The following is a 21,801-nucleotide window of genomic DNA, read 5'->3' as shown; positions in this document are numbered from 1 at the left end:
ATTTCAATATTATAATAGTCATCTAAAGAGCATACATGGTTATTTTGATAATAATAGCATTAAAAATTTGTAATTTTTTGAAGATATTTTTTTCTTTTGTCCGTTATTTTTTCTTCTCAACTGAAAATACCAGAAATAACGTCACATGAAAATTATTGTTAAAATTATACAAAGTTATATTCTTCATGTAAACAAATTATGTCTATTTAACTTTCACTATAATCTCATTTTAGTATTTAACATTTTGTAAATGAAGATATTCTCAAGAATGTTTTTTTGTATGTAATGAGCTATGATAATTTTATTCTTTTGACTAATGTCTACTTTTATTAACTTTAATTTCGATTTAACTTACTTTTTATCTTTTTCTAGTTCTAAAAATTAGAAAAAGGTAAAGGTAAGTTAATTCGAGATTAAAATTAACCTACATTGATAGAAATGGACTTCGATCGTTTTTCTAAAACTAATCATCATATACGATTTGTATTAATAATATATTTTTTGTTAATAAGATTATTTTATATTTTTAGTTTTATATTCTATCCTATCATATTTTCTACAAATGATTGGCATTACTTTTCTTAATTCTACACAACATTAATTTTTCTTACTGCTTCATAATACTAGTCAGATATTCTTTCCTCAATTTTTTAATTTCTGATACTACTTTTTTTTTACTTTGAGTGGAGCACGAAATGCGGTTACAAATAGAATGTTTAATCTTCTTCTCTACACGGTTCGTTCTCCATGTTCGACATGGTCGTCCGAAAAGAGATGAAGAGTGCAGGAAAAAAATGAATTTGGTGAAAAAATATTTGAAGCACTTTTACGGAATGTCTATATTTCGCGTACATATTGCCGATGTTTTGAATGAGGTGGTTTAGGATATAACGGCATGAAATGTTGCGCAAAATTTTGTTCAATAAAAAACATCTGTGAGTTCCAGAAGCTTTAAAGGGAATAACTTGGAATGAGGCAAATACGCATTTAACTCTATGTTTATATAATGTCTAAATTATATTTAAACTAGGGTACCTGGGATGAATAAGGCTATTTAATTTATTTTATTTTTTTAAAAAGTATTTCTAGAGATATTGAAACACACTAAGAGCTTTCTAGCAACAGACATAAATCGAAACGTTTGATATTCAACGACAGACAAAAACAGAATGATTTCTGTCGATTTGTGTTCTTTGCTTAAAAGCTCTTAGTGTGTTTTAATTGTGATGTATGAAAAATAAAATAAAGTAGGATATATTTAGCTCAAGTACTGAATTTGTAACTGTTTCATTATATATTTAAAATCTATCACTCTATAATGGTATCATTATTAACCAAACATTATAAATTAAACGAAAGAATGATTTTACTGAGATACAATTAAATCTGAAAATAATAATGTTGGATTATTAAAATATTTATATCGAATATTTAAGCTGGAATTGCTAAAAAGAATGTCAAAGTTTTTTGTAGTAATCGTGTTCGAGCGTCTCATGTAAGTAATTATGTTGATGGTCTATTATAAAGTTATTTTCTAATTTGTATTTAGTCAGTTTTTTAGATGATTAGTTTTTTACTACAATAAAATTGTTCTTTTCGTGTATTTATACATATTCATTATACATTATGTACGAATAAATAAAAAATGAAAATGACCAAAGTGGACGTAATTAAGTATCGTCATTGACGTAATTTAGTGCATTATAATTCGCTGCTATAAGAGAAAATAATTGCATAATTAAATGTTATCTTATAGTTTGCATTTAATGAAACATACATATATACACGCTTAATTTAATTAAATTTGTTGTAATTTATCATATTTTTAATTATGATGCTTATCTTAATGAATTTAATGTGATAATCGTAATTTATTTTAACGCACAATATTTTACGTGCTCGCGAAAACCTTCCACTTCTGGGGAGAAATGATATAATCGAACTTGGTGGAACCCCTTTTGTATACGGCATATACCCTCTCAATTGCGATCGCAGTGGCGACATCCTGTCTGTAGTCCTTACCGCAGTAACCCTCGCATTGTGGGGTGACGACCCCACGCGTGTCTACTCGAGCACTGCGTTTCTCTCTCTTTCTATTGCATTTCCAATTTATTATTTACCAGGCACTAAGCGAGAAAGAGAAGGAATGCATATTAAACTTGATAGAAAGACCCATGGTAGATTGCAGATTTTACTTACTCTCAGTGTTATTCAACATTAAGTTATTTCTTGATAAAAATATCGTGTAAAAAAAATATAAGATATTCAACTTTGAATTTTTTTTACAAAATTAAGTACTTATTTGAAATGAGTGATATAAAAGTTGCGATCAAAAATGAATATAAGCTGGAAAACAAAAAAAGGGAATGTATTTAAGTTAAATAATATTATAATATAATTGAATACTAATTGTAAGAAATGGTGATTAATAATAAATTATAGATCATTCTTTTGATAAATGATTGATGTAGTAAAGATTAATAAAGCCTATATTATATTTTTTGCTTTAATGAATAAGGATATCACTTTATTCTGTCACGAACACATGAGTCCACTTCATAGTGTTATCGATCTTCTGTATTTAGAAGAACGATGAGCAAAGAATTAAGGATTTATACGTAACCAATGTAATAATGTTACATTTGATCAAACCTATGTCATAAGATGCAATCAGATTACACTAGCAAGCACTATCTTACATAAATTATATTTAATTAAAAAAATATATTTAATAAATTAATTAAATAAAATCTATAAATAGATTAATTTTTAATAAATTAATTTATGATATTTTATAAATTGTATTTAATTAAATATCATTTTTATCTAATAAAATAATTATATATATATTAACTTTTTAAGTAGGTAGATGAGATGGTCACAGAAGAATGGAAAAAAATTCCATAAGTTTTAAAGTTTATTTTTTTTTACATTTCCTAGAGTTTAACTAATGTAAATTTAAATATAACCCAATATATTAATAAAAAAATATAACAATAATGATACTTCTTGGGGTTCTGTCACAGCAACCAATCTACTTACGTAACTTTTGACCACTTATCTACTTAAAGATTAAATATAAGGCAATTACATTATATTTATAAAAACCATTTGTATATATTTGAATTTCGAATGTATAAGGGATATATTTTTTATTTCTAAAGTTATTTTTGCAGGTTTTTTTACCTGCCACAAGTTTATTAGTAACAATCAGAAGAGAGGTACTCATTAAAATGTGGAGGTACTAATTAAAATGGTACTGTCGTAACAAAAAAATTGAATATTTTAATATTGAATTAATTTTATGTAAAATGTATACATGAACCACACGGAGGATTTGTGTATCATAGAAAATTCATGTTTAAAAATTCAGATACTTTTGGTAAACGAGAGAGACTGCTATTTTATAAATTTTTGAATAGGAACGCAAATGGAATCATGTTATCGATCTTCTGTTTTTAGACCGGTCATGTACGCATTCAATTAAAAATATCAATTATATCTTTGTATTTATAATAAATAAATGATCTCTCTGACACAACATATCTTTGTTACATAATAGACACATTAAGATCGAACAAATTGCCATTCATATTAAATGGAGAATCCATTTTAATGTCATAAAATATAAATAGTCTATGTGTAGACTATTTAAATCTAGAAACTACGCTTTATGTCTCATCTATGTAAACAATAATTAGTGGATCATAGAAGATTCAGATTTCATCAGAAATAGAAGATTATTTCATTCTTTATTTTTAATAATATATATTTTCATTTTATCAATACTAAAGTCAGATAATTAACAACCTTACAATTGAATTAACTTTTTTTGTACCGCATTATTCAATTTATGATCATTTACATTATTTCTGCTGTCTGCATGAAAATTATTTGTGTAGACAAAATGTAAATAATACATAAATAATCTACACGTAATTTTGAAATTTACGGTACAACCTTGCTTCTTACACGATACGTAAACTATTCAGAAAATTTGTAATTATCGGGCAATTGTTCTTGCTCCGCAGATAAATCGGTGTCTTACAACTAAGCAATGAGCTTCTTGCGGATGTGATCGGATGGGACAACGTGGAAAAATTAAGAGGGAGAACTTTAGACTGCTGAAGGCTTATTCCTTTGGTCTTCGACTAGGCACGTTCCTAAATCACGTTCATCGACCGCAGAGAAGTTTGACCTGGTTGTGGTTGGAGGTAGGCCTCCCTCTTTTCCCTCTCTTTCCTTATCTCTGCTTTTCCTTTGATACGTGTTAATTTGCAATATATTAAATTATGCTGTTGAATTGGTCCATTGTTTGCGAACTGTGCCCGTAATATGTACATAATAATGAGACCGCGGCAGAATTTGTTGATTTACATTTGCTTTTTTGACATTTTGATATTTTTGACAAGTTAGCTCAGCAAACTGAAGGTTTATTTTATAAAGTAAAATTTTTTTGTATGAAGTATTTTGCACATACGTATGCACGAGACTGGTATATCAAAGGAATTATTTGTGACGAATTTTAGCGTCTAAAGAATTTTGGCAACAGTTGGAAAATCTCCAAGCTCGTTTATTGCGTTTTCCAGATGTGTTTCATTAAAATCTAAATTTTCCCAAGTTTTATTAAATTTGCAATTTGGCTTCAAATAAGATTTCAATAAGATACATTTAGTTTCTTTCATTACATACAGAGTATGCCGAATTTAAATGTCTAAATTTGAATTGATAAATTAATAGACAAGTTCTTTAAAGATTTGCTCGTTGTTGCTTCGTTTTGGAGAAAATCACAAAAAAGTTTCTTTTTCCCTTTTCGCTTATCGTTACATTTATTACACTTATTTACTAAGCTCTTGATCTTTAGTTAATTTGTCTTTTTGTATCTTCATCCATTCATAATATTTTTGATAGAAACTGTCACTTGTGAAATGACTGAAAAAACCAATTAAAATTATCTCTTGATACAATCTTAAAGTAATAAATTCTACATCTTTTAAAACATTCTTTGGAGCACAGTGTCTGGTTGCAATACAAGCTATCAGTTATAGATGCAATGCTTGCATTGCTGCAAGAGATTAAAATTTCTTAATGATTTCTTAATGAAGTGATAACGTGAATGAATACATGTAAATAAATAAGTAATAAGAGAATAATGAAAATTTTTTTAGTTTTTTAGTTTTGGCGATTTCCTCCGACAGGATTAAAGTAGTAACGACTTTGATTTCCTTTTCGATTACAGTTGTTGCGGCGCCAAGCATGGCGAGGAGCAACGACAATGGTTGCGGACGTGGTTCCAAGCACACCGTCCGCCGCTGTGATGTCGCCGTCGTATCACGTGGGAAGGCAACGTCCCAGCAACGCGAATCGATTGGCGTCGTTAACGGAGGTAGCGTCCAGCAACGTAACAACGATGACTGCACCGAGAACAGCAACGGCACCGCCACCGGCATCGCCGCCAGCAATCACAGTCAAATAGAAAGTATAGCAGACTAGTTATCTTTTTGGACGCAGACTCGGTGCACTTCAGGATTAACGTGAGTATACTGTCTTGAGAATACACCCTTAAATTTTTGTTGAATTATCTCAAACGGACCCCATGTGATCGTTATGTTATTATTTGGAAGTATGACCAGTACTGGTTAATCTTCTTGACGTATGAATTTTTGGACTTATGACAGACATGCTGTTGACTAAAAATTAACTGATACTTATTGTTAGATTGTACGAAGCTGATTAAACACTCATTAATCAATGATCCGCATTAAATATAAATTTAAATTATATTAAGAATTATTATTAAAAAATTTGTTTTACCCTTTTCTAAATAGAGGTCTGTAATCATTTTTTAATAATAAAATTGTTAAATGCCATTAAACTTCAACTACGATCAATTTCGATTTATGATCGAAATCTTGGAATGTAATATAAGTTGCAAGTAACAGAATACCTGTATGTATCTCCTCCTAAACTAGTTTGAGAGGAGATACAGACAAATATTCTGATTCTTGAATCTCCTTCCAAACTGGATTCTTGAATCTGTTTTTAATTTCAAATTGCCGATGGAGAAGCAAAATTAATTTGATTGTTCGAAAATAGTAAACACCAATCTTTAAATGAACATATTTACTTTCAAGCAAATTAAATTTTGACGCATAAATATAAATTACAAAAATATTCAAAAAAATATTTTGAAAATTTTTAAATAACGTAAAGTGAAAAAAGAAATATTGATGTTCAAACAACAATATGCATTTTATATGTGATATAAAATAGTTTACACGCTCACAACACAAGCACGTCCTTCGAATACGTATATCGAGAACATGTTAAATATCACACACTGGGCAGTCCAGAACAAATTCTATAAATGGATTGTTTTATACACAGTTCTCTACGAAGGATTATTTTATATACAATTCGACTAAGCCTCTAAATGTGAATGTGCGCGAACGATTAATTAACGTAAATGTCGAACAACTATATCGGTATAACTATATTGTTACCACGCGAATTTACTGTAGAGCAAACGAGCATGGAGAGCAGGTAGAGAGGCTGCGAGGGAGAGGGACTTATCGCGCAGTTGTGCAAACAAATTGAGCTAATTAATCGGGAAGAGCGTGACTGTTCCGTAGTTGTACGCCTACGTTCGAGTTCAGCTTCTCCTCTTCGTCGTTTTTCGCGCGTTACTGTGCGTTAGAGCGACAAAGGCCGAAATATTTTGCTCTTTCATGGAAACATTAATTAAGTGACAAGTTACGTTCCATCACAACCGACAGATTGTATGTATATCGTTACCTTTTATCTTCAACTGTCATTCCCATTTATAGCTTTATACTCACACGCGAGGAAAAAAATAAATAACAAATATGCGTTTCAATTTACTCATTTTTTAAATGCATTAGTTTTTCAAGCTTTTAATGGAAATTAATTTATATAAAATACCTGGAAAATAATAATAATAATAATAATAATACATTATATTTTTATTATATTTAAGCTCAAAATTTTGTTAATGATAATAATGTAACGGAGAACGTTGTAATTGTAAAACACATATGTATATAATATTTAGCGAATATTTTCCATAAAATATCATGTTATTTACAAGCTAACATGTTATCTAAATTGCTTCATTTGATACTAGAATTAATAATTAAGCTTGAAATTAAATTTTAGTTGAAAATGAATACTCACTTAAAATTACTTGTATAAGAGTGTTTAATTCATTTTTATCTATTTTTATCCATTTCTTTGTTACAAGCGGATATTTTTTGGACGTTCTACTCTTTAAAATTTAATTAAAATCGGGCCGAAACGGATTGGTAAAGTAATGCAACAAAATTTGAGCTTCTATTGCAATTGTATATTAAACATTGAAATTTCGTCGTCGTTTAGTTTGTTGATATTTCTGTTGCAGAAGACGAGAGGGTGAATGCATCACGCAGGATGAATTCGTGTGCGCTCTACTTTTCCCAGCTGCGGGCGATGCTCGTGAGGAATCTTCTGCTGAAGAAACGCGACACGCGGAAGACGTTTATGGTATGTCTCAATCTAATTTTGATATACTGATGCAAATAAAATTTCTCATCGTAATAACAATTTGGCGCTTGATGTCTCTTGCACAAAGGCCACGACCGATTATTTTCAGCATTCAATTTTAGAATAGAAATCTGATAATTCTTAGTCACTTACTTAATTGATGCGATTTTCATTTTCACTTACCTGGTAATCCTCGAAGTGTATGTTAAATTAAAAATCGGCACCTGTCTCGGGCAACGTTGTCGTGGGTATGTGCCAAATGGGTATTCGTGCCACATATACAACCAGATTGCGCAGAAATGCGTTGCCAAAATCATTCTTGGTTTTCTTTGGAAGGCTGCTTATTGGAATCAACCGGAGCGACGAACTTAAGAATTCGTCATGTTGTGAGAACGCGGTCGATATACAACATATTCTATATTTGATGCATGGAATATGTGAACATTAAATGAACACAACACTGTTGGGAAAATTTGTATGGACTTTGTTAGGAAAATTGTATAATGAGAAATCTATTTATTTAAAGACGTCTGTGTAACCAAATTCGTTTAAAAATAACTGAGACATAAAAATATCTATAATATACTATCTGTATTCTATTTTCACTTTCAAACTTCATTTACTATGATTTATTGTGTTTCTGATGCTTTCAAATCTTAACTAAGAAAAAACAGACTATCGTAAATGGTTTTTTTTTTTTTTTTTTTTTTTTTAATTGGGTTTGACAATATGGAAAAGTACAATGTATTATTTCAACGCTCTAGTATAAGAGTATAAAACTTTGCAGTTAGAGTTCCCATCAAATTTTCGCCGAAAATAGCTAACTTCACATTCATTAGGCAATTCGTAGAACTGTAGAGTAAAACAACGAAAGTAAAACAACGAAAATGAGGAAACTGACTTTTGCGGACGTTTGCGAGAATGGCGACGACACGACTGCGTCTTGTCGCAGACTGTGTTCGCCAACTACGTTGCCAATCGATTGTTTTTGTATAATCGCGGTGCCAAGTGGGCCAAGGGTTAGCGACGAAGAAGGGAAAACGTTTCTCCGTCTCGCTGAATTTTTCGCGCTTTTTTACGTCACTATACCCGCGAACATGTTGTGTTCAAGATTAAATAGTATAATTAATAGAATTAGAGATGACAACAAGAGAAAATTATTATAATCATAATTTGATACGTTATACTTTGAAATGTATTTAAATTATATGCACTTGAAAATATAATTAAATTATATATATATATATATATATATATATATATGTAATTATATTTAATTAAATTTTATTAAACTTATATAACTTTATTAAACTTAATTAAGATAACAAAAACTTTTAAAAATTGTCAGTAATTTGATATCTCAAGCATTTCGCTAATATTAAGATCTTATAATGGGAATAATTTTGCCATAAATGAGATAAAAATATTTAATTTTAAATTCAGAGAAAATTATTTTGATTTAATTTAAATTTTTTAAATTTAATTCATCGACGTATTTTAAAATAAAGAAAATTTTAATCTACTTTACAGCTTGATATTAATTTTTTAATTATTTTTCAAAACTTAAATTCTAATAGTTTTGACTTAAATTCTAATAGATCTAGGCCACTCGATATAAATATACGTTTCACATATGTCAGTATAAATTGATAAATTATTCAGAAGAGGAAATTCTCAGTTTCAATTTTTAAATAAGTGATTTTCCTAAATTGAGATTTAATATTCATATTTTTTGTGAGATTTAGAAAAAATATATATAATTTATAAATTTTGCATACACACATACACACACATTTTTTACATTTATAGGTCAATGAATTATTTAGAAACTCTGAATGCTCCTCATTATTTCAATTTTCAAATGATTTTAAACTGCATTCTAATATCTGTATTTTGCTAGATTCAAAGCATTTAGTATTCATTATATGTCGGAATAAATGGCGAGATAAAATCCATTTCTCATTATTTAATACATACTCGTTATTCACATATTTATTTATGTTTAATCAATGTCAAAGTATTAGGAGAGAAACATTTCACTACGTTGCGAAAGGATCTGTCAAGAGCCTACAAAGATCCAAAAGTTACGAATATATTCTGAAGATCAGCTTGATTTTAAACAGAACTCTGCTTCTATGAAAAATTTCGAATACTATTGCTGTGACAAGCTCACTTTTTGCGAGCGTTTCTCTGCTTGCTGTCTTTGGCCTTGAAGATAGCCGGATCAAGAACGTTAGCGGGTCCGTTGTTCCATAATGAAGTAGACAAAGTCTCGGTAGGTTCGACGGTGGATGGCAGCAGGTGAGGCCCGACCAGAAAATACGTCTGCTCGACCCAGGTAGGCAGAGGCAACCCGGCGACGCAACACTGCCACAGTGGCAGGCCTAAGTGAGCCAGCATCATGCGGAAGTACGTGGTAAAATTGTCAGCTAGATGGTACCAACCGCTGCCTCGATGGAGCCAAATATTGGGCGAGTCCTGTTCCTGCTTAGAACGATATGCCAAGTAGACCCTACCGTTTTCGGATCCTGGAAAGCACTGACCGATCTCGAAGAGTTTGCAGTCACGCGAATCTCCGGAAAACATGATATCCTGCGGCTCCGTGGTAACGTTTCCCGCTAGGATCCCCGATGAGTCCTGCGTCGACGGTCCCTGCGTCTGCCGATCCCTGCCGACATATCTCTTCAGAGACGAAAGACTGCCGATTTCCATACGACCTATTGAGAACTCCTCACCTGTATCGACGTGGAATCTTCGAATTAGAGAGAGTATCGGCCAATTAAAATCATCAGTTTAAAACCGATAGCCTTCCACACTGCTACCAAATACCAAAATCCGGGAAAAGTAAAGGGAGATAAAGAACATTTGGAATGTTAAAAAGTTTCTTAGACATTTATGTGATGTCTTTTTGATAGGCCGTGTCGCATAGATTATTATCTCTCATTATTTGGACCACTGGAGTCATGACTGTGCTAGATAGTATCTATATTTCCACGTGTTTGCTTTACCAAATGAAATGTTCTTTGGTAGATCTAGGATTACTGATAGCGAACGTCACGGCAAAAGAGTCTGTGACACGCAAGCTTTTTGGGAAATCAGCAAATAATGGTTTCAGTGATTGGAGATTAGCGATTTTTATCTAGCATAATATCACAGCATGAGAGATTCAGTATTCAAAGATGAAATGTATATCTTTCAGAATAATTTAAATGAATCCTAAACGAATCATTAATCACGTAAGGTTCATTTCTATGTTAACGTCATCGTTTATCATTATAATTTGTTGATTTGTTATAATAATTATGAAAAAAATTCTATTAAATAAAATAATGGAATTATAATTTAAAATATATTGATGGATAATGGATAATGGATAATAAACATCTTTATAAATGTTTAGTGCAATAACAAAAATTTATAAAACTGTGAAAAATTAAACGAAATATTTTAATAATATAATACAAAAATTTTGAATGAATATTTAATGGATGAATTTAATAAATATAAAAATATATTTAAAAAAATATATATATAATAATAAATATAAATCAATACAAATGTTTAAGACATATTACCGGATATAATTGAATATTGCAATGGGGAAAATACAATCGATGAGGATGAAAGGATCACGGAAGGATACATCGAATCGAAAATGCAACACATTCATCGAGATTACCTGCTATATCAAGATTCCACTGCAGTAGGAAACCATCGACGGAGGCGTAGAAATTCCTGATGTCCTCAGGAAGCGCGCAGCAATGGCGTTGCTCCCAGTTGGTGATCGAGCCGGATTCACAACCGTTTCGCCTCTCGATCCGCACATTTCTCACGCACGACGAGTTCTCGAGGATCTTGACCACACCGAGGGTCAAATTCTCGTAGAAGGAATCTTCGGTGACAATGTCCACGCAGAACGACATTGTCTCGGGATTCTTGCCCTCCGTCTTTTGCAAATTCAATCATTTTCAAACGTGATCTGCTCTTCTCGAAATAGGAAATTTAATGTTGCAAAATATTTCTGTCGATCTTTTTCAATACCTTTGTTTTTGTAAATTATCGATTCTTCCGTATTAAAAAGTACGAAAGAAAAATCGTAGAGAAATCGTAAAGAATAATTACAAGCAAGATTTACAATATTGTTAACAGTATTCCATAGATACATCACTATAATTTTCTAAAACATTTATATCACAGAATGAAAAAAATTATCAAAGTTACATTTTATATTTGTATATGGACGATTAACGTTTTATATATCTTATTTTACATTTTTTATTTTTTGTAGACACTCCTGCAGGATCATTACGCAATTGGAATTTATTCTCGCTTTTTTTGTTTTGCCTCTTATCACCTTTTATTTCTTACAACACCTCTCTTACATAATGTCCGCTTCTTACAGCAGATAAAAGTTAGAAAACGTGATGGGCAAGTAAATGGTGCATTAAGTCACAGGTGGAAGTAATTACCATTTGTATGTTTATATTATTCTGCTCACGATCATTTCCAACGAAGATGCAATATAAGAAGTTTATTCACTTGCATCCGAATATAATGACATTTTTCTAATCGACGTTACATTGATCTGAGTTATGTAACTGTCGTATCGTTATAAAGATGCCGAAATGATACAAATTTGTACACTGCACAAATTTGCTCGTAACAACGTCAAAAAGATTTCTATAAGCCTTTTCACGTTCCAGCAATCGCGAAGTGTATGCGTCTGTTCTCTGTTGATCGCCATGACGACGGAACTTTCGAAGCTATCGATATTCCCAAACAATGTGTACAGAGCGTCTCATAGCTACATTGTCTCTTTGATCAGTCATAATTAATTTGAAATTTTCTTGAAGCTCTTTGACTTTTTCATAGAAAAGATTTAGCTCGTGTCAGCTTTTTTCATAATGTATTTAAATATCTATTAAATGTCATGATGATCGTGAGCCTGCAGAATTAACATTTATTTCATTGAAATAAAATTTATTTTAGAAAGCAACAGTGGCCGATTTAATTATTTTTTGTATAAATTATTGTTACCAATAATAAGTGTAACAGAGTCTATTATTTTAATTATTTATATTACAAATTATTCACATTTCAATATAATCAAGAAAAAGATTTTAATCTACAAATTAACCATTAAAAGTTCGATAAAAGTTCGTCAATATCTGAAAGACCATTTTAGATTGCATTTATTAATAAATTATCACACGTATTTTCAGATTTTAATTATTAAAATAAATTTTTTTTATCGTTTATACATGAAAAAAGCTTTGTGAAAAACTCTTTCAAGTTGTCAATTTGTCAGAAGGGAAAAATATGCAATTGAAATGATTCGGAGCGTTATTTATTAATAGCGTTGCGAATAGTGAAATAGAACAGCAGGTGCGCCTACGAAATACAAAATAATTACGGGACACGCATGCACGCGAGGGATTTCTTATCATATAGAATTTATGTGTTGGGTTTTTAGGAACGCAATATGAAACGAAGGGTAATCACCTGTGTTGCGTACCGCGAGTATTACTGTAACAAACACGAGAAATATATTCATTCAGCGTAAACCGCAATAATTATGGAACGGCTAGGTATTACATACTCGTATATATACCGTATTTAAAAAACGTGCTTTTTAACGAAATGAAAAATCTTCCTCGATGTTTTGTCTTTTTTTTTGGAGTCCTTATTTTTCTCGCTACTAATTAATTTTAGAACTATATATATTGACATATATATGTATATACATTTTCTTATGTATCTACATTTTAAAATTAATCGGTAAATAAGAAGGAAAAAACTTGGAAAAAAAATATTTAGACATATATGATACTTAATATTAGAGGTGTGTGAATAGTTCGAATTTGAATAGTTCGATAGTCTCGAATCACTGATTTCGAATTGATTGCCCATGTATCATTTATATCTTCCGCATGACCAATCTCGTATCAGTATGCCAATTCTCGTGTCTGATCGTTTATCAAATTGCAAAACTTTTCTATCGTTTTCAAATCTCAAATTATTCTAAAAAAATGTACACATGATAGATAATCATCTTCGTAAATTTGTTTTAACATTTTATAGGTTTGTACTATTTGTATGTATAGAATTTAAAACAAAATAAAAAAAAATTATTTCGTTATATTTACCTAACAAAGTGCACTAAAATACCTATTACTTCGATAATAACATTGTAACTTGTACGATATATATTTAGTACCCATTTCTCAGTATAATACACTCATACTTATTATTTACGACATTTACGTAGTATTCATTATAAACTTTATACCAGCACATCATTTTTTGTAATTATTTTCCAAAAGTCCTGCAATTAACTTTATCATCTATTAAAAGGAATCCAATGTCATTTATATTCGTTGAAAATATTTTATATTACGTTTAAATTAACATGTAATGTAATCTGGGAAAATTTGATTCGAGAGTTTTATTAGATTTGATTCTACTTCACAAATGCTTGATTCGCACACCGCTAATTAATATTAATAATAATAATATTAAGTTATATGAAGTTGTACATATTCAATTATTTTATTAACTATTATATATTCTTTTCAGAAAGAAATAGAGATTTTTATTCGTTTCTTTGAAGTCTCTCTTCTTTTATCAAAATAATACCTAGTTTATCACTATGAACGAATGGAGAATTGACTTCTAACGATACTATCGTGATACGCCATTGCTACGTATTTATCTGAAATTAGCTCCATTTGATTACCCACAGGAGGTCGTTCTACCCCTCTTTATCCTCGGGGCCTTGATCGTGGTGAAGGTCATGATACCCAATCCAAACTTTCCCGCGATTACGACACAGAGGCACGAAGGGAATGTATTCGAATTATTCAATGGCTACAAAAATAATACGATCGCCGTGGTGCCCAATTCTACGGAAACCCTCGTAAGTACTCATCTCTAAAAATCACCGCTAACTTGATTCGTTGAATCGTTGGATAAAGTAATTCTGCTTTCAAGTGTTATGACCATAGTGTTGCGTTTAGATAGCTGTTCAATTATTTAACTACTAAAATTATCTAGATAAAGATAAAATAAATTACATTTATACATATCTTAGATGAGATAAAAATGATTTAATTTAAAATTTATTTAGAAAAAAAAATAAAATTACATATTATTTTATTTACACAATTTTAAGATAATATCGTTGAACAAAATAATTTATAAAGCTATATTCTTATATTTTTATTTATAAATTTTTATTTCTTAAAAATAACTGTTCTTCAAATAATTTATTCTAACAAAAAAGGTTTCTCTTTTGATTTGAATCACTATACAAATAAAAATTAAAGTTGAAAAATATAGAGGAAATATTTAACTTACATTATAATGATTGACAAAAGTCTTTAAAAGTTTTTGAATCACTTATAGTTTTAGCGCAATTTTTACAATTTTGTGTTACTATTTTTAATTTATTTTTATTATTTCAAAAATTCTCCTGTTAGAATAAATGAGTTTGAAGCTAAGGATACACGCTATTTTATATTTGTTGTTTTTTTTATATTAATTTAGATAATTGAAAAAAAGTAAAATTTTCTAATTTTAATTTAAAATAAAAATAGAAATAATATTTTAATATTCTTTTTAAAGATAAAAACAGTTCTTCATAGATCAGCTAGACAATTTTATATAAATAATGGCAAACACTGGTTATGACAAATGTCTTTGTCTATTTGTACTGTATATGTAAATAAAATTCCTATTATGTTCTATTTTAGTTTTGTTAGAGGCCACATCATCTTATTATTAAAAAAATTTTTGTCGGATATTTTTTTACTCAAAAATATCTTGTAAATGAAAAATCTATCGATATCTCATTTTCTTTTAATTTTGATTTTTTAAATCTTGTCTCTTTGGTAATATATTTTAGTGATTGATGATAAGTTTCATTTTTAATTAATTAAGAATTACATTTTTTTCTTTATGTATACATTACAATATCGTATGTAATTATATTTTGATAAATTATTTTAAGAAACGATCTATCTGTCAGATATTGCGAGATTTCACATGGTATAAAAATTATCAATATATTTTTCAGACCTTCTTAAGCTCCATGAATACCCTCTGGCTCTCTTTATGGGATTATCCCGGTAAGCTTCCCTTAAACTTCATGGTGTTTGACACGAAGGATGATCTGCAAGCAGCGTATTGGAGAGATCCTTACAGCATACCTCTGGCAGTTATCTTCGAGGACCCCCAACCGATATCACAGCGACTTATGTAAGATAATTGTTTTTTTTTCAACCTTTAAATCAATTGAATTTAGAACTAGAGATTGAGTCATTTTTTTCGAGAAATAATGTATAGATTGATAAAAAAATTTTTTTATGATAAGAAACATTTTTATTTCTTACGTTTGCGTGAAACTCTTTTTCGTATTTTTGCCAATTATTTTTAGAAATAAAGATATCAAAGATTTTTATAAGAAACATCACACCTGAAAAGATATTGAAAATTATTTTTATAAGCATATTTTTTCTCTTTTTGACTTACTTTTGAGCATAGAGAAAATAGCTTAAGTTTAATAACAGATGCAATAGATTTTAATTAACGTATTTAACATTTTAATTAATTTATCTTGTGACTATTTTAATATTTTATATTATCGTTTGTTTAAAGCTAAAAAATTGTTATCGTTACAATTAACATTAAATGAACATATATAAATTTTGGCAAATAAATTATATAAAAGAATATACAAAGATAAATTAATGCTATGGATCATTAAACATCATTTTTTTCTTTCTTTATTCTCGAGAAAAACTCAGCTCAGCGTTTTTTATTAATATATGGGACCTTTTTTTGTATTGTTCAGATATGAAATTAGGACGAATCCTTCATACACTTTGCCGCCACCGCCAACCAAATTGTATTCTGCTCCGATCAGTTGTCGAAAGAATAAAACTGGTCACTGGATGGACGACATTTTATCGATAAAAACCGGTGAATCTTGTCCCGTTAACAATTACTTGCATTCTGGCTTCTTGGCTCTGCAAATGATAACGGATATCACAAAGATAAAAGTGAGTCCTTTCTTTTGAAGCTTAGTAAATATTATTAATTTTATTTATGGGTCACATCTTTTTTATTTGATAAGAATGTAAGTCTGACTCGACAATTAGATTTAGGGATTGATCTTGATATGAATTTTTGCAGTTGGAAAATTCTGACGTGACAATACCGGATATTAAACTCATAATGTTTCCTAAAGAGCCGTATACCGCTGGTAAGTAAAATAGGTTTTGGTCTTACCAAAAATTATTTTTGGACTCACTTGAATATGTTAACGATTATATTATTTCTTTAGACTGGATGCTGGCCTTCAGAGTTGTTATTCCGCTTTACATGGTCTTGGCTCTCTCGCAATTTATCACTTATCTTCTGATCCTAATAGTTGGCGAGAAGGAAAATAAGATTAAAGAGGGAATGAAGATGATGGGCTTAAATGATTCTGTGTTTTGGTAAGCTCTCGTTCAAGTAATTATGTCAAATATCGACTTCTAACTTTGACGATATGACTCTGAAAAAAGTTAATTTTTGTCGAACAGTTTGAAAAATATTCTTTGGCAATTTCACGTATTTCTTTTTCTTCTTTCGTAGGTTGTCTTGGTTCATCATCTACAGCATTTTCGTCTTTTTGCTCTCTGCCGTTGGAGTAGTATTGCTCTTCACCCTGCAAATGTTTCAACACACACATTTTCTGCCGATATTTCTTTTAGTGGTTCTGTACAGTTTCTCCGTGATTATGTTCGCCTTTATGATCACACCATTCTTCGATAAGTCGCGCGTAAGTAATTCTTGACGGAATTTTCTTAAAGTTTTTTTTAATTAAAATTTTTTTTTTTAAGATTTTTTTTAAGTTTTTATGTTTAAAAGTTTTTTTTTACAAAATGCAATTTTGATCATTTCTACGAAGGTATATGTGTCGAATTATTATTAAATTCGCACTATAAATTATATTACTCTATTACTTGCTTAATCAAGAAAGATTGTATAATACAAGCGATAAAAAAATCTTATTAATTTCAGACGGCTGGCGTTTTAGGAAACTTTGCTGTCACGATATTGAGCTTGATGTACTTCATCCAAGTATTTGTGAGTGATTCCAGCTCAGTTACGTATTGGTTGGTTTCTCTGATGAGCCCAACCGCAGTCGCTTTAGCGATGGATAAGGTAAGTTCCGAAATATTTTGTAATCTTATTGAAATTTCGTTTTGATGATATTATTCTTTACGTAGTTTTCAAACAAATAATAATGGTTTGTTTAATTTTTTTTGAGAGTATTTTAAAATATAATTTTTATAACATTTTAAAGGAAATTAAACAATCCATTTTTTATTATTATCGAAATATTTTCCTTAATATTTATAAATATTTAAAAAGAAGATACTTGTTGCAAGACAATCTATTGCAGCAATGTCTATTTTTCATATACATTTTATTTTAATAAGCTTGCAACTGTATTGCCTAGGCTCTGGTGTTGGATCTGCAAGGCGAGGGAGTGAATTTTGACAACCTCTGGTCTGGTCCAGGGATACCTTTCGGTGGCAGTCTTATCATGATGAGTCTAGATATCATTCTGTACGGCTATCTGGCCTATTATCTTGACTCCGTGATACCAAGTATGTCTTTGTAATATTTTTATAATTTACGCAATGCAGTATTATTTTTAGTATAGAAATATGTAACATAAGCATAACAGATCTATGTCAGTAACAGATGTTTTTGGTGCTAAATAATAATTTTTAATTCTCTTAGCTTATTCGAATTTATTATCAGCTTATTCGAATATAGTTTTTTTCCGAGCGACGGAGGACCTTATAAATGTTTAGGACTATATTACATATTCTGACTTCATATAATAACTAACAATAAGTTGAAGATTGTAAAAATTATTATTCAGCACAGATCCACTACGATTGACATAGGCCATATTTGATATTTTTGTCAGTTCGAATTACTTATTATTAAGAAATATTTAAGTTTTGTGCTTGAAGTTAACAAAAATATTCTTACATTCAAATAATTTTGGGAAATTTATGCGTCAGAAGATGCCACCCTGGAAAAAACCTAAAGTAAAGATAAATTTCTAGGTGAGCATGGAACAAAGAAACCACCTTGGTTTTGCTTCTTACCTGGATTTTGGTGTAAAAAAAAGGTTCAAAGGGTAAGTTCTAAATATATATATAAATTTTTTGTTAAAATACATTACACACGTACGTATATTGAATAACTTTCTTATTTAAAATAAAAATATAAAAATTTTTTAAATATCTCAAAATAAAATAAAAATTCGAAAAATGTTATCAAAACGTATAGAAGACATTCTAAAAAATTGTCTATTAGTCGAGTTATTCTTTTATCTTTTTAAAAGGCATTAGTTGAGAGTTTTATGGGAGTGTCACGGTCGTTTTCATAGAAATATTTGCAGGTGCCGTCGTCGAATGGCGAATCGAATTCGTTCGTTCCGGGCGAGGAGGCGAATCGCGATGTGGAGCCGGTGGTGCGCGAGATGAAAGGCCGCGAAGCGATCAGAATAGCCGATCTTTACAAATCGTTCCACAAGTGCAAGCGTCCAGAGATCAAGGCGGTGAACGGCATCAATCTAACTATTTACGAAGGTCAGATTACCGCCATCCTCGGTCACAACGGCGCCGGCAAGACTACCCTTTTCAACATTCTCACGGGCCTGACCGCACCTACATCTGGTACCGCCCTCATATTCGGTTATGATGTGCGCGATTCCAACGATATGCGAGCAATACGGAGCATGACGGGGATCTGCCCGCAACATGACATCCTATTCGACCTGTTGACACCGCGCGAGCACCTCGAGTTCTTCGCCGCGGTACGTGGCATTCCACGTCCGATGATACGACATGAGGTACATAGATAATAAAAATATCTATCTTTTATATTTATAATCAAATTTTTGTTGTTTTAGTTTGGATTAATGCGTAAATAAAAATAAACTTGAAAAATATAAAGAGAATATTTATAACACACATTATAATGGCTGATAAAATTCCTTGCAAAGTTTTCAAACCTCTTATAGTTTTGAGGTAATTTTAATGTTTAATCTCTAGGTGAAGAAAACTCTGAAAGATATCGATCTAGTCGAAAAGGCGGACACCTTCGCCCGATACCTAAGTGGTGGACAGAAAAGGAAGTTGTCTGTGGGAATTGCTATCATCGGCGATCCCAAAATCATTATCCTCGATGAGCCTACCGCCGGGGTGGATCCTTATTCAAGGAGACAGTTGTGGTCCCTCCTGCAGTCAAGGCGGCATGGAAAAGTAATTCTGTTGACGACTCACTTCATGGACGAGGCAGACATACTCGCTGATAGAAAGGCAGTAATCAGCAGGGGAAAACTCAGGTGTTGCGGAAGCTCCCTGTTTTTAAAGAACAAATTCGGCATTGGATACCATTTAACGTAAGGATGTTACTAGTATTTATCTTTGTATTACATTGATATACAATTAAACAACAATAAATAACATAAAATTAAAATTTCGACATTTTAAATTAGAAATCTCTCGATTTGAAAAGACTTACAGAGAAAGAAATATTTTCTAGTTTTGCATTTATCTTAAATAGATTAAATTGATATATAATTTAATTATTTGCAAGAATTATAGTAAAAATATAGATTCTTTTAGAATATCTACATGGTAGAATAGTAGAAAATAGTAGAAAAAATTCGTTTTTACACTTTATTAGCGTTTGTTTCAACGAAAAGGAATTGCGAAATATATAATTTTCCGTCAAAAATAATTTTGAACATTTAATGTGAATATTATTTTGCATTTATAGATTAGTCTTAGAGGGTAATGCCAGAGAACACGCTATCAGTCGGTTAGTAATGTCACACGTGAGCAAAGCGGAGAAGGCGAGACGTCATGGTCGGGAATTGAGCTTTATTCTACCTCACAACTCAGTGGAGAACTTTGCGCCCCTTTTCTCTGCCATCGAACACGAGATCAAGACTCGTTCAAGCAGGCTCGGCATCAGTAGCTATGGCGTGTCAATGACCACCCTAGAAGAGGTGTTCCTGCATCTGGAAAAAGATGAGGAAACCGAGTGCACAATGGACAATTTGTCGAAAAAGATGGTGCGTAATCGCGCGCTAAGCCGATCGCTTTCGTTGCAGTCTAAGAGCACATCATATCAGAGCTTGCAGAACGAAGGGGTAACCGTACAGAACGATGGTCAAGGAAAAGGTGTGTGAATCATTTCTTTTCACACACTCCCTAGAATTTTTACAATTTAAAAAGAAGCGATTTGCTCTTCCCTAAAATAAATAAACGCACAATTTTGTCAATTATGAATCTAATCGTTAATTAATAATTAATATTTTAAATATCAGTATCAATATAACATAATAAATATCCTAATATATCGTTTAACCATTAGTTAGTGGTTAGTAATATTATGGAATTATTTAGCAAACGATTTGCCGGACGGCGTCCATAATGATCGGAATCCACCTGTGCTCGGTCTCGGCCTAGATCCCATCAAGATTCGGCCTAATTTCTGTCAAACTCTTTACGCTATGTTACGTATAAGAGTGCTCAGACTCATCAGAAACCTTCAACTACTGTACTTCACAATCATCATGCCACTTGCTCTGATAGTGCTTGGTCTCTACCTGAACAGCATCGGGACGGTTGAGGTCAAGATGGAGTCGCTAAAACTTAATAGCCGTAAGTGATTGCAACAAGATTGCAATTTATGCAAAATGGGAGATAATTGGAAGTTTGACTCTTTTTTCTTAATAAATAAAATTATACGTATTTAGGAAACAAATTATATTTTAAAAATTAATAAAGTTGTTACTACTTTTAGAAAATTAAATTAATCATAGTATACTTTTTCTCTTTTAGATACATACAACGAAACCGGGATCCTTTACCTGAATAATACCGATCACGACGTTACCCAGTTGGTAGACAGCGTATCTCAAGACGCGAAGCACATCGAAGAATACGATGGCAATTTCGCAAATTTAATGAATATCGCGCCGCATATAGCCGCTTTCAACATTAACGATTATAATTTGAAACCTCCGCGACTCAACCTGACTGTCACATACAACGATACGATGCAGCATTCCCTTCCGATATTGATAAACATTCTTTCGAACGCTTATTATAGGTAAGTTTCTCATTTGTGTAAAAAATAAGGTTCAATAATTTTGAAATATTTAAAATACAAATTTTAAAA

General features: G+C 30.9%; 2 protein-coding genes across 7 annotated transcripts in view; one reads left to right on the top strand and one right to left on the bottom strand.

The window, feature by feature from the left end:
• Positions 1-21,801, top strand: part of LOC105194792 (ABC transporter A family member 1) — a 45,417-nt gene that overhangs the window by 11,505 nt on the left and 12,111 nt on the right. For 3 of the 6 annotated variants that reach the window (XM_039451192.1, XM_039451179.1, XM_039451177.1), the window contains exons 2-18: positions 4,032-4,214; positions 5,240-5,479; positions 7,418-7,539; positions 14,282-14,455; positions 15,614-15,795; positions 16,391-16,598; positions 16,732-16,801; positions 16,883-17,036; positions 17,176-17,362; positions 17,605-17,748; positions 18,047-18,197; positions 18,669-18,742; positions 19,007-19,459; positions 19,662-20,011; positions 20,392-20,798; positions 21,024-21,281; positions 21,462-21,732. In XM_039451192.1, coding sequence (XP_039307126.1) covers positions 5,257-5,479; positions 7,418-7,539; positions 14,282-14,455; positions 15,614-15,795; positions 16,391-16,598; positions 16,732-16,801; positions 16,883-17,036; positions 17,176-17,362; positions 17,605-17,748; positions 18,047-18,197; positions 18,669-18,742; positions 19,007-19,459; positions 19,662-20,011; positions 20,392-20,798; positions 21,024-21,281; positions 21,462-21,732 — 3,428 coding nt within the window. In that variant the 5' untranslated portion in view covers positions 4,032-4,214; positions 5,240-5,256. The other 3 variants (XM_039451188.1, XM_011159896.3, XM_039451197.1) reach the window with 3 other exon arrangements.
• LOC105194791 (tubulin polyglutamylase complex subunit 2) lies at positions 9,579-11,501 on the bottom strand. Its single transcript, XM_011159895.3, has 2 exons — positions 11,219-11,501; positions 9,579-10,274 (listed from the first exon to the last, which is right to left on the bottom strand). Exons 1-2 carry the CDS (start codon positions 11,460-11,462, stop codon positions 9,709-9,711), a joined length of 810 nt encoding a protein of 269 aa, XP_011158197.1. The 5' UTR covers positions 11,463-11,501; the 3' UTR covers positions 9,579-9,708.

The sequence above is a fragment of the Solenopsis invicta genome, chromosome 1, assembly GCF_016802725.1.
Source record: "Solenopsis invicta isolate M01_SB chromosome 1, UNIL_Sinv_3.0, whole genome shotgun sequence".
Taxonomy (NCBI): domain Eukaryota; kingdom Metazoa; phylum Arthropoda; class Insecta; order Hymenoptera; family Formicidae; genus Solenopsis; species Solenopsis invicta.
The sequence above is the reverse complement of the archived record's forward strand: the minus strand, read 5'-3'. Positions and strand labels throughout refer to the sequence as shown.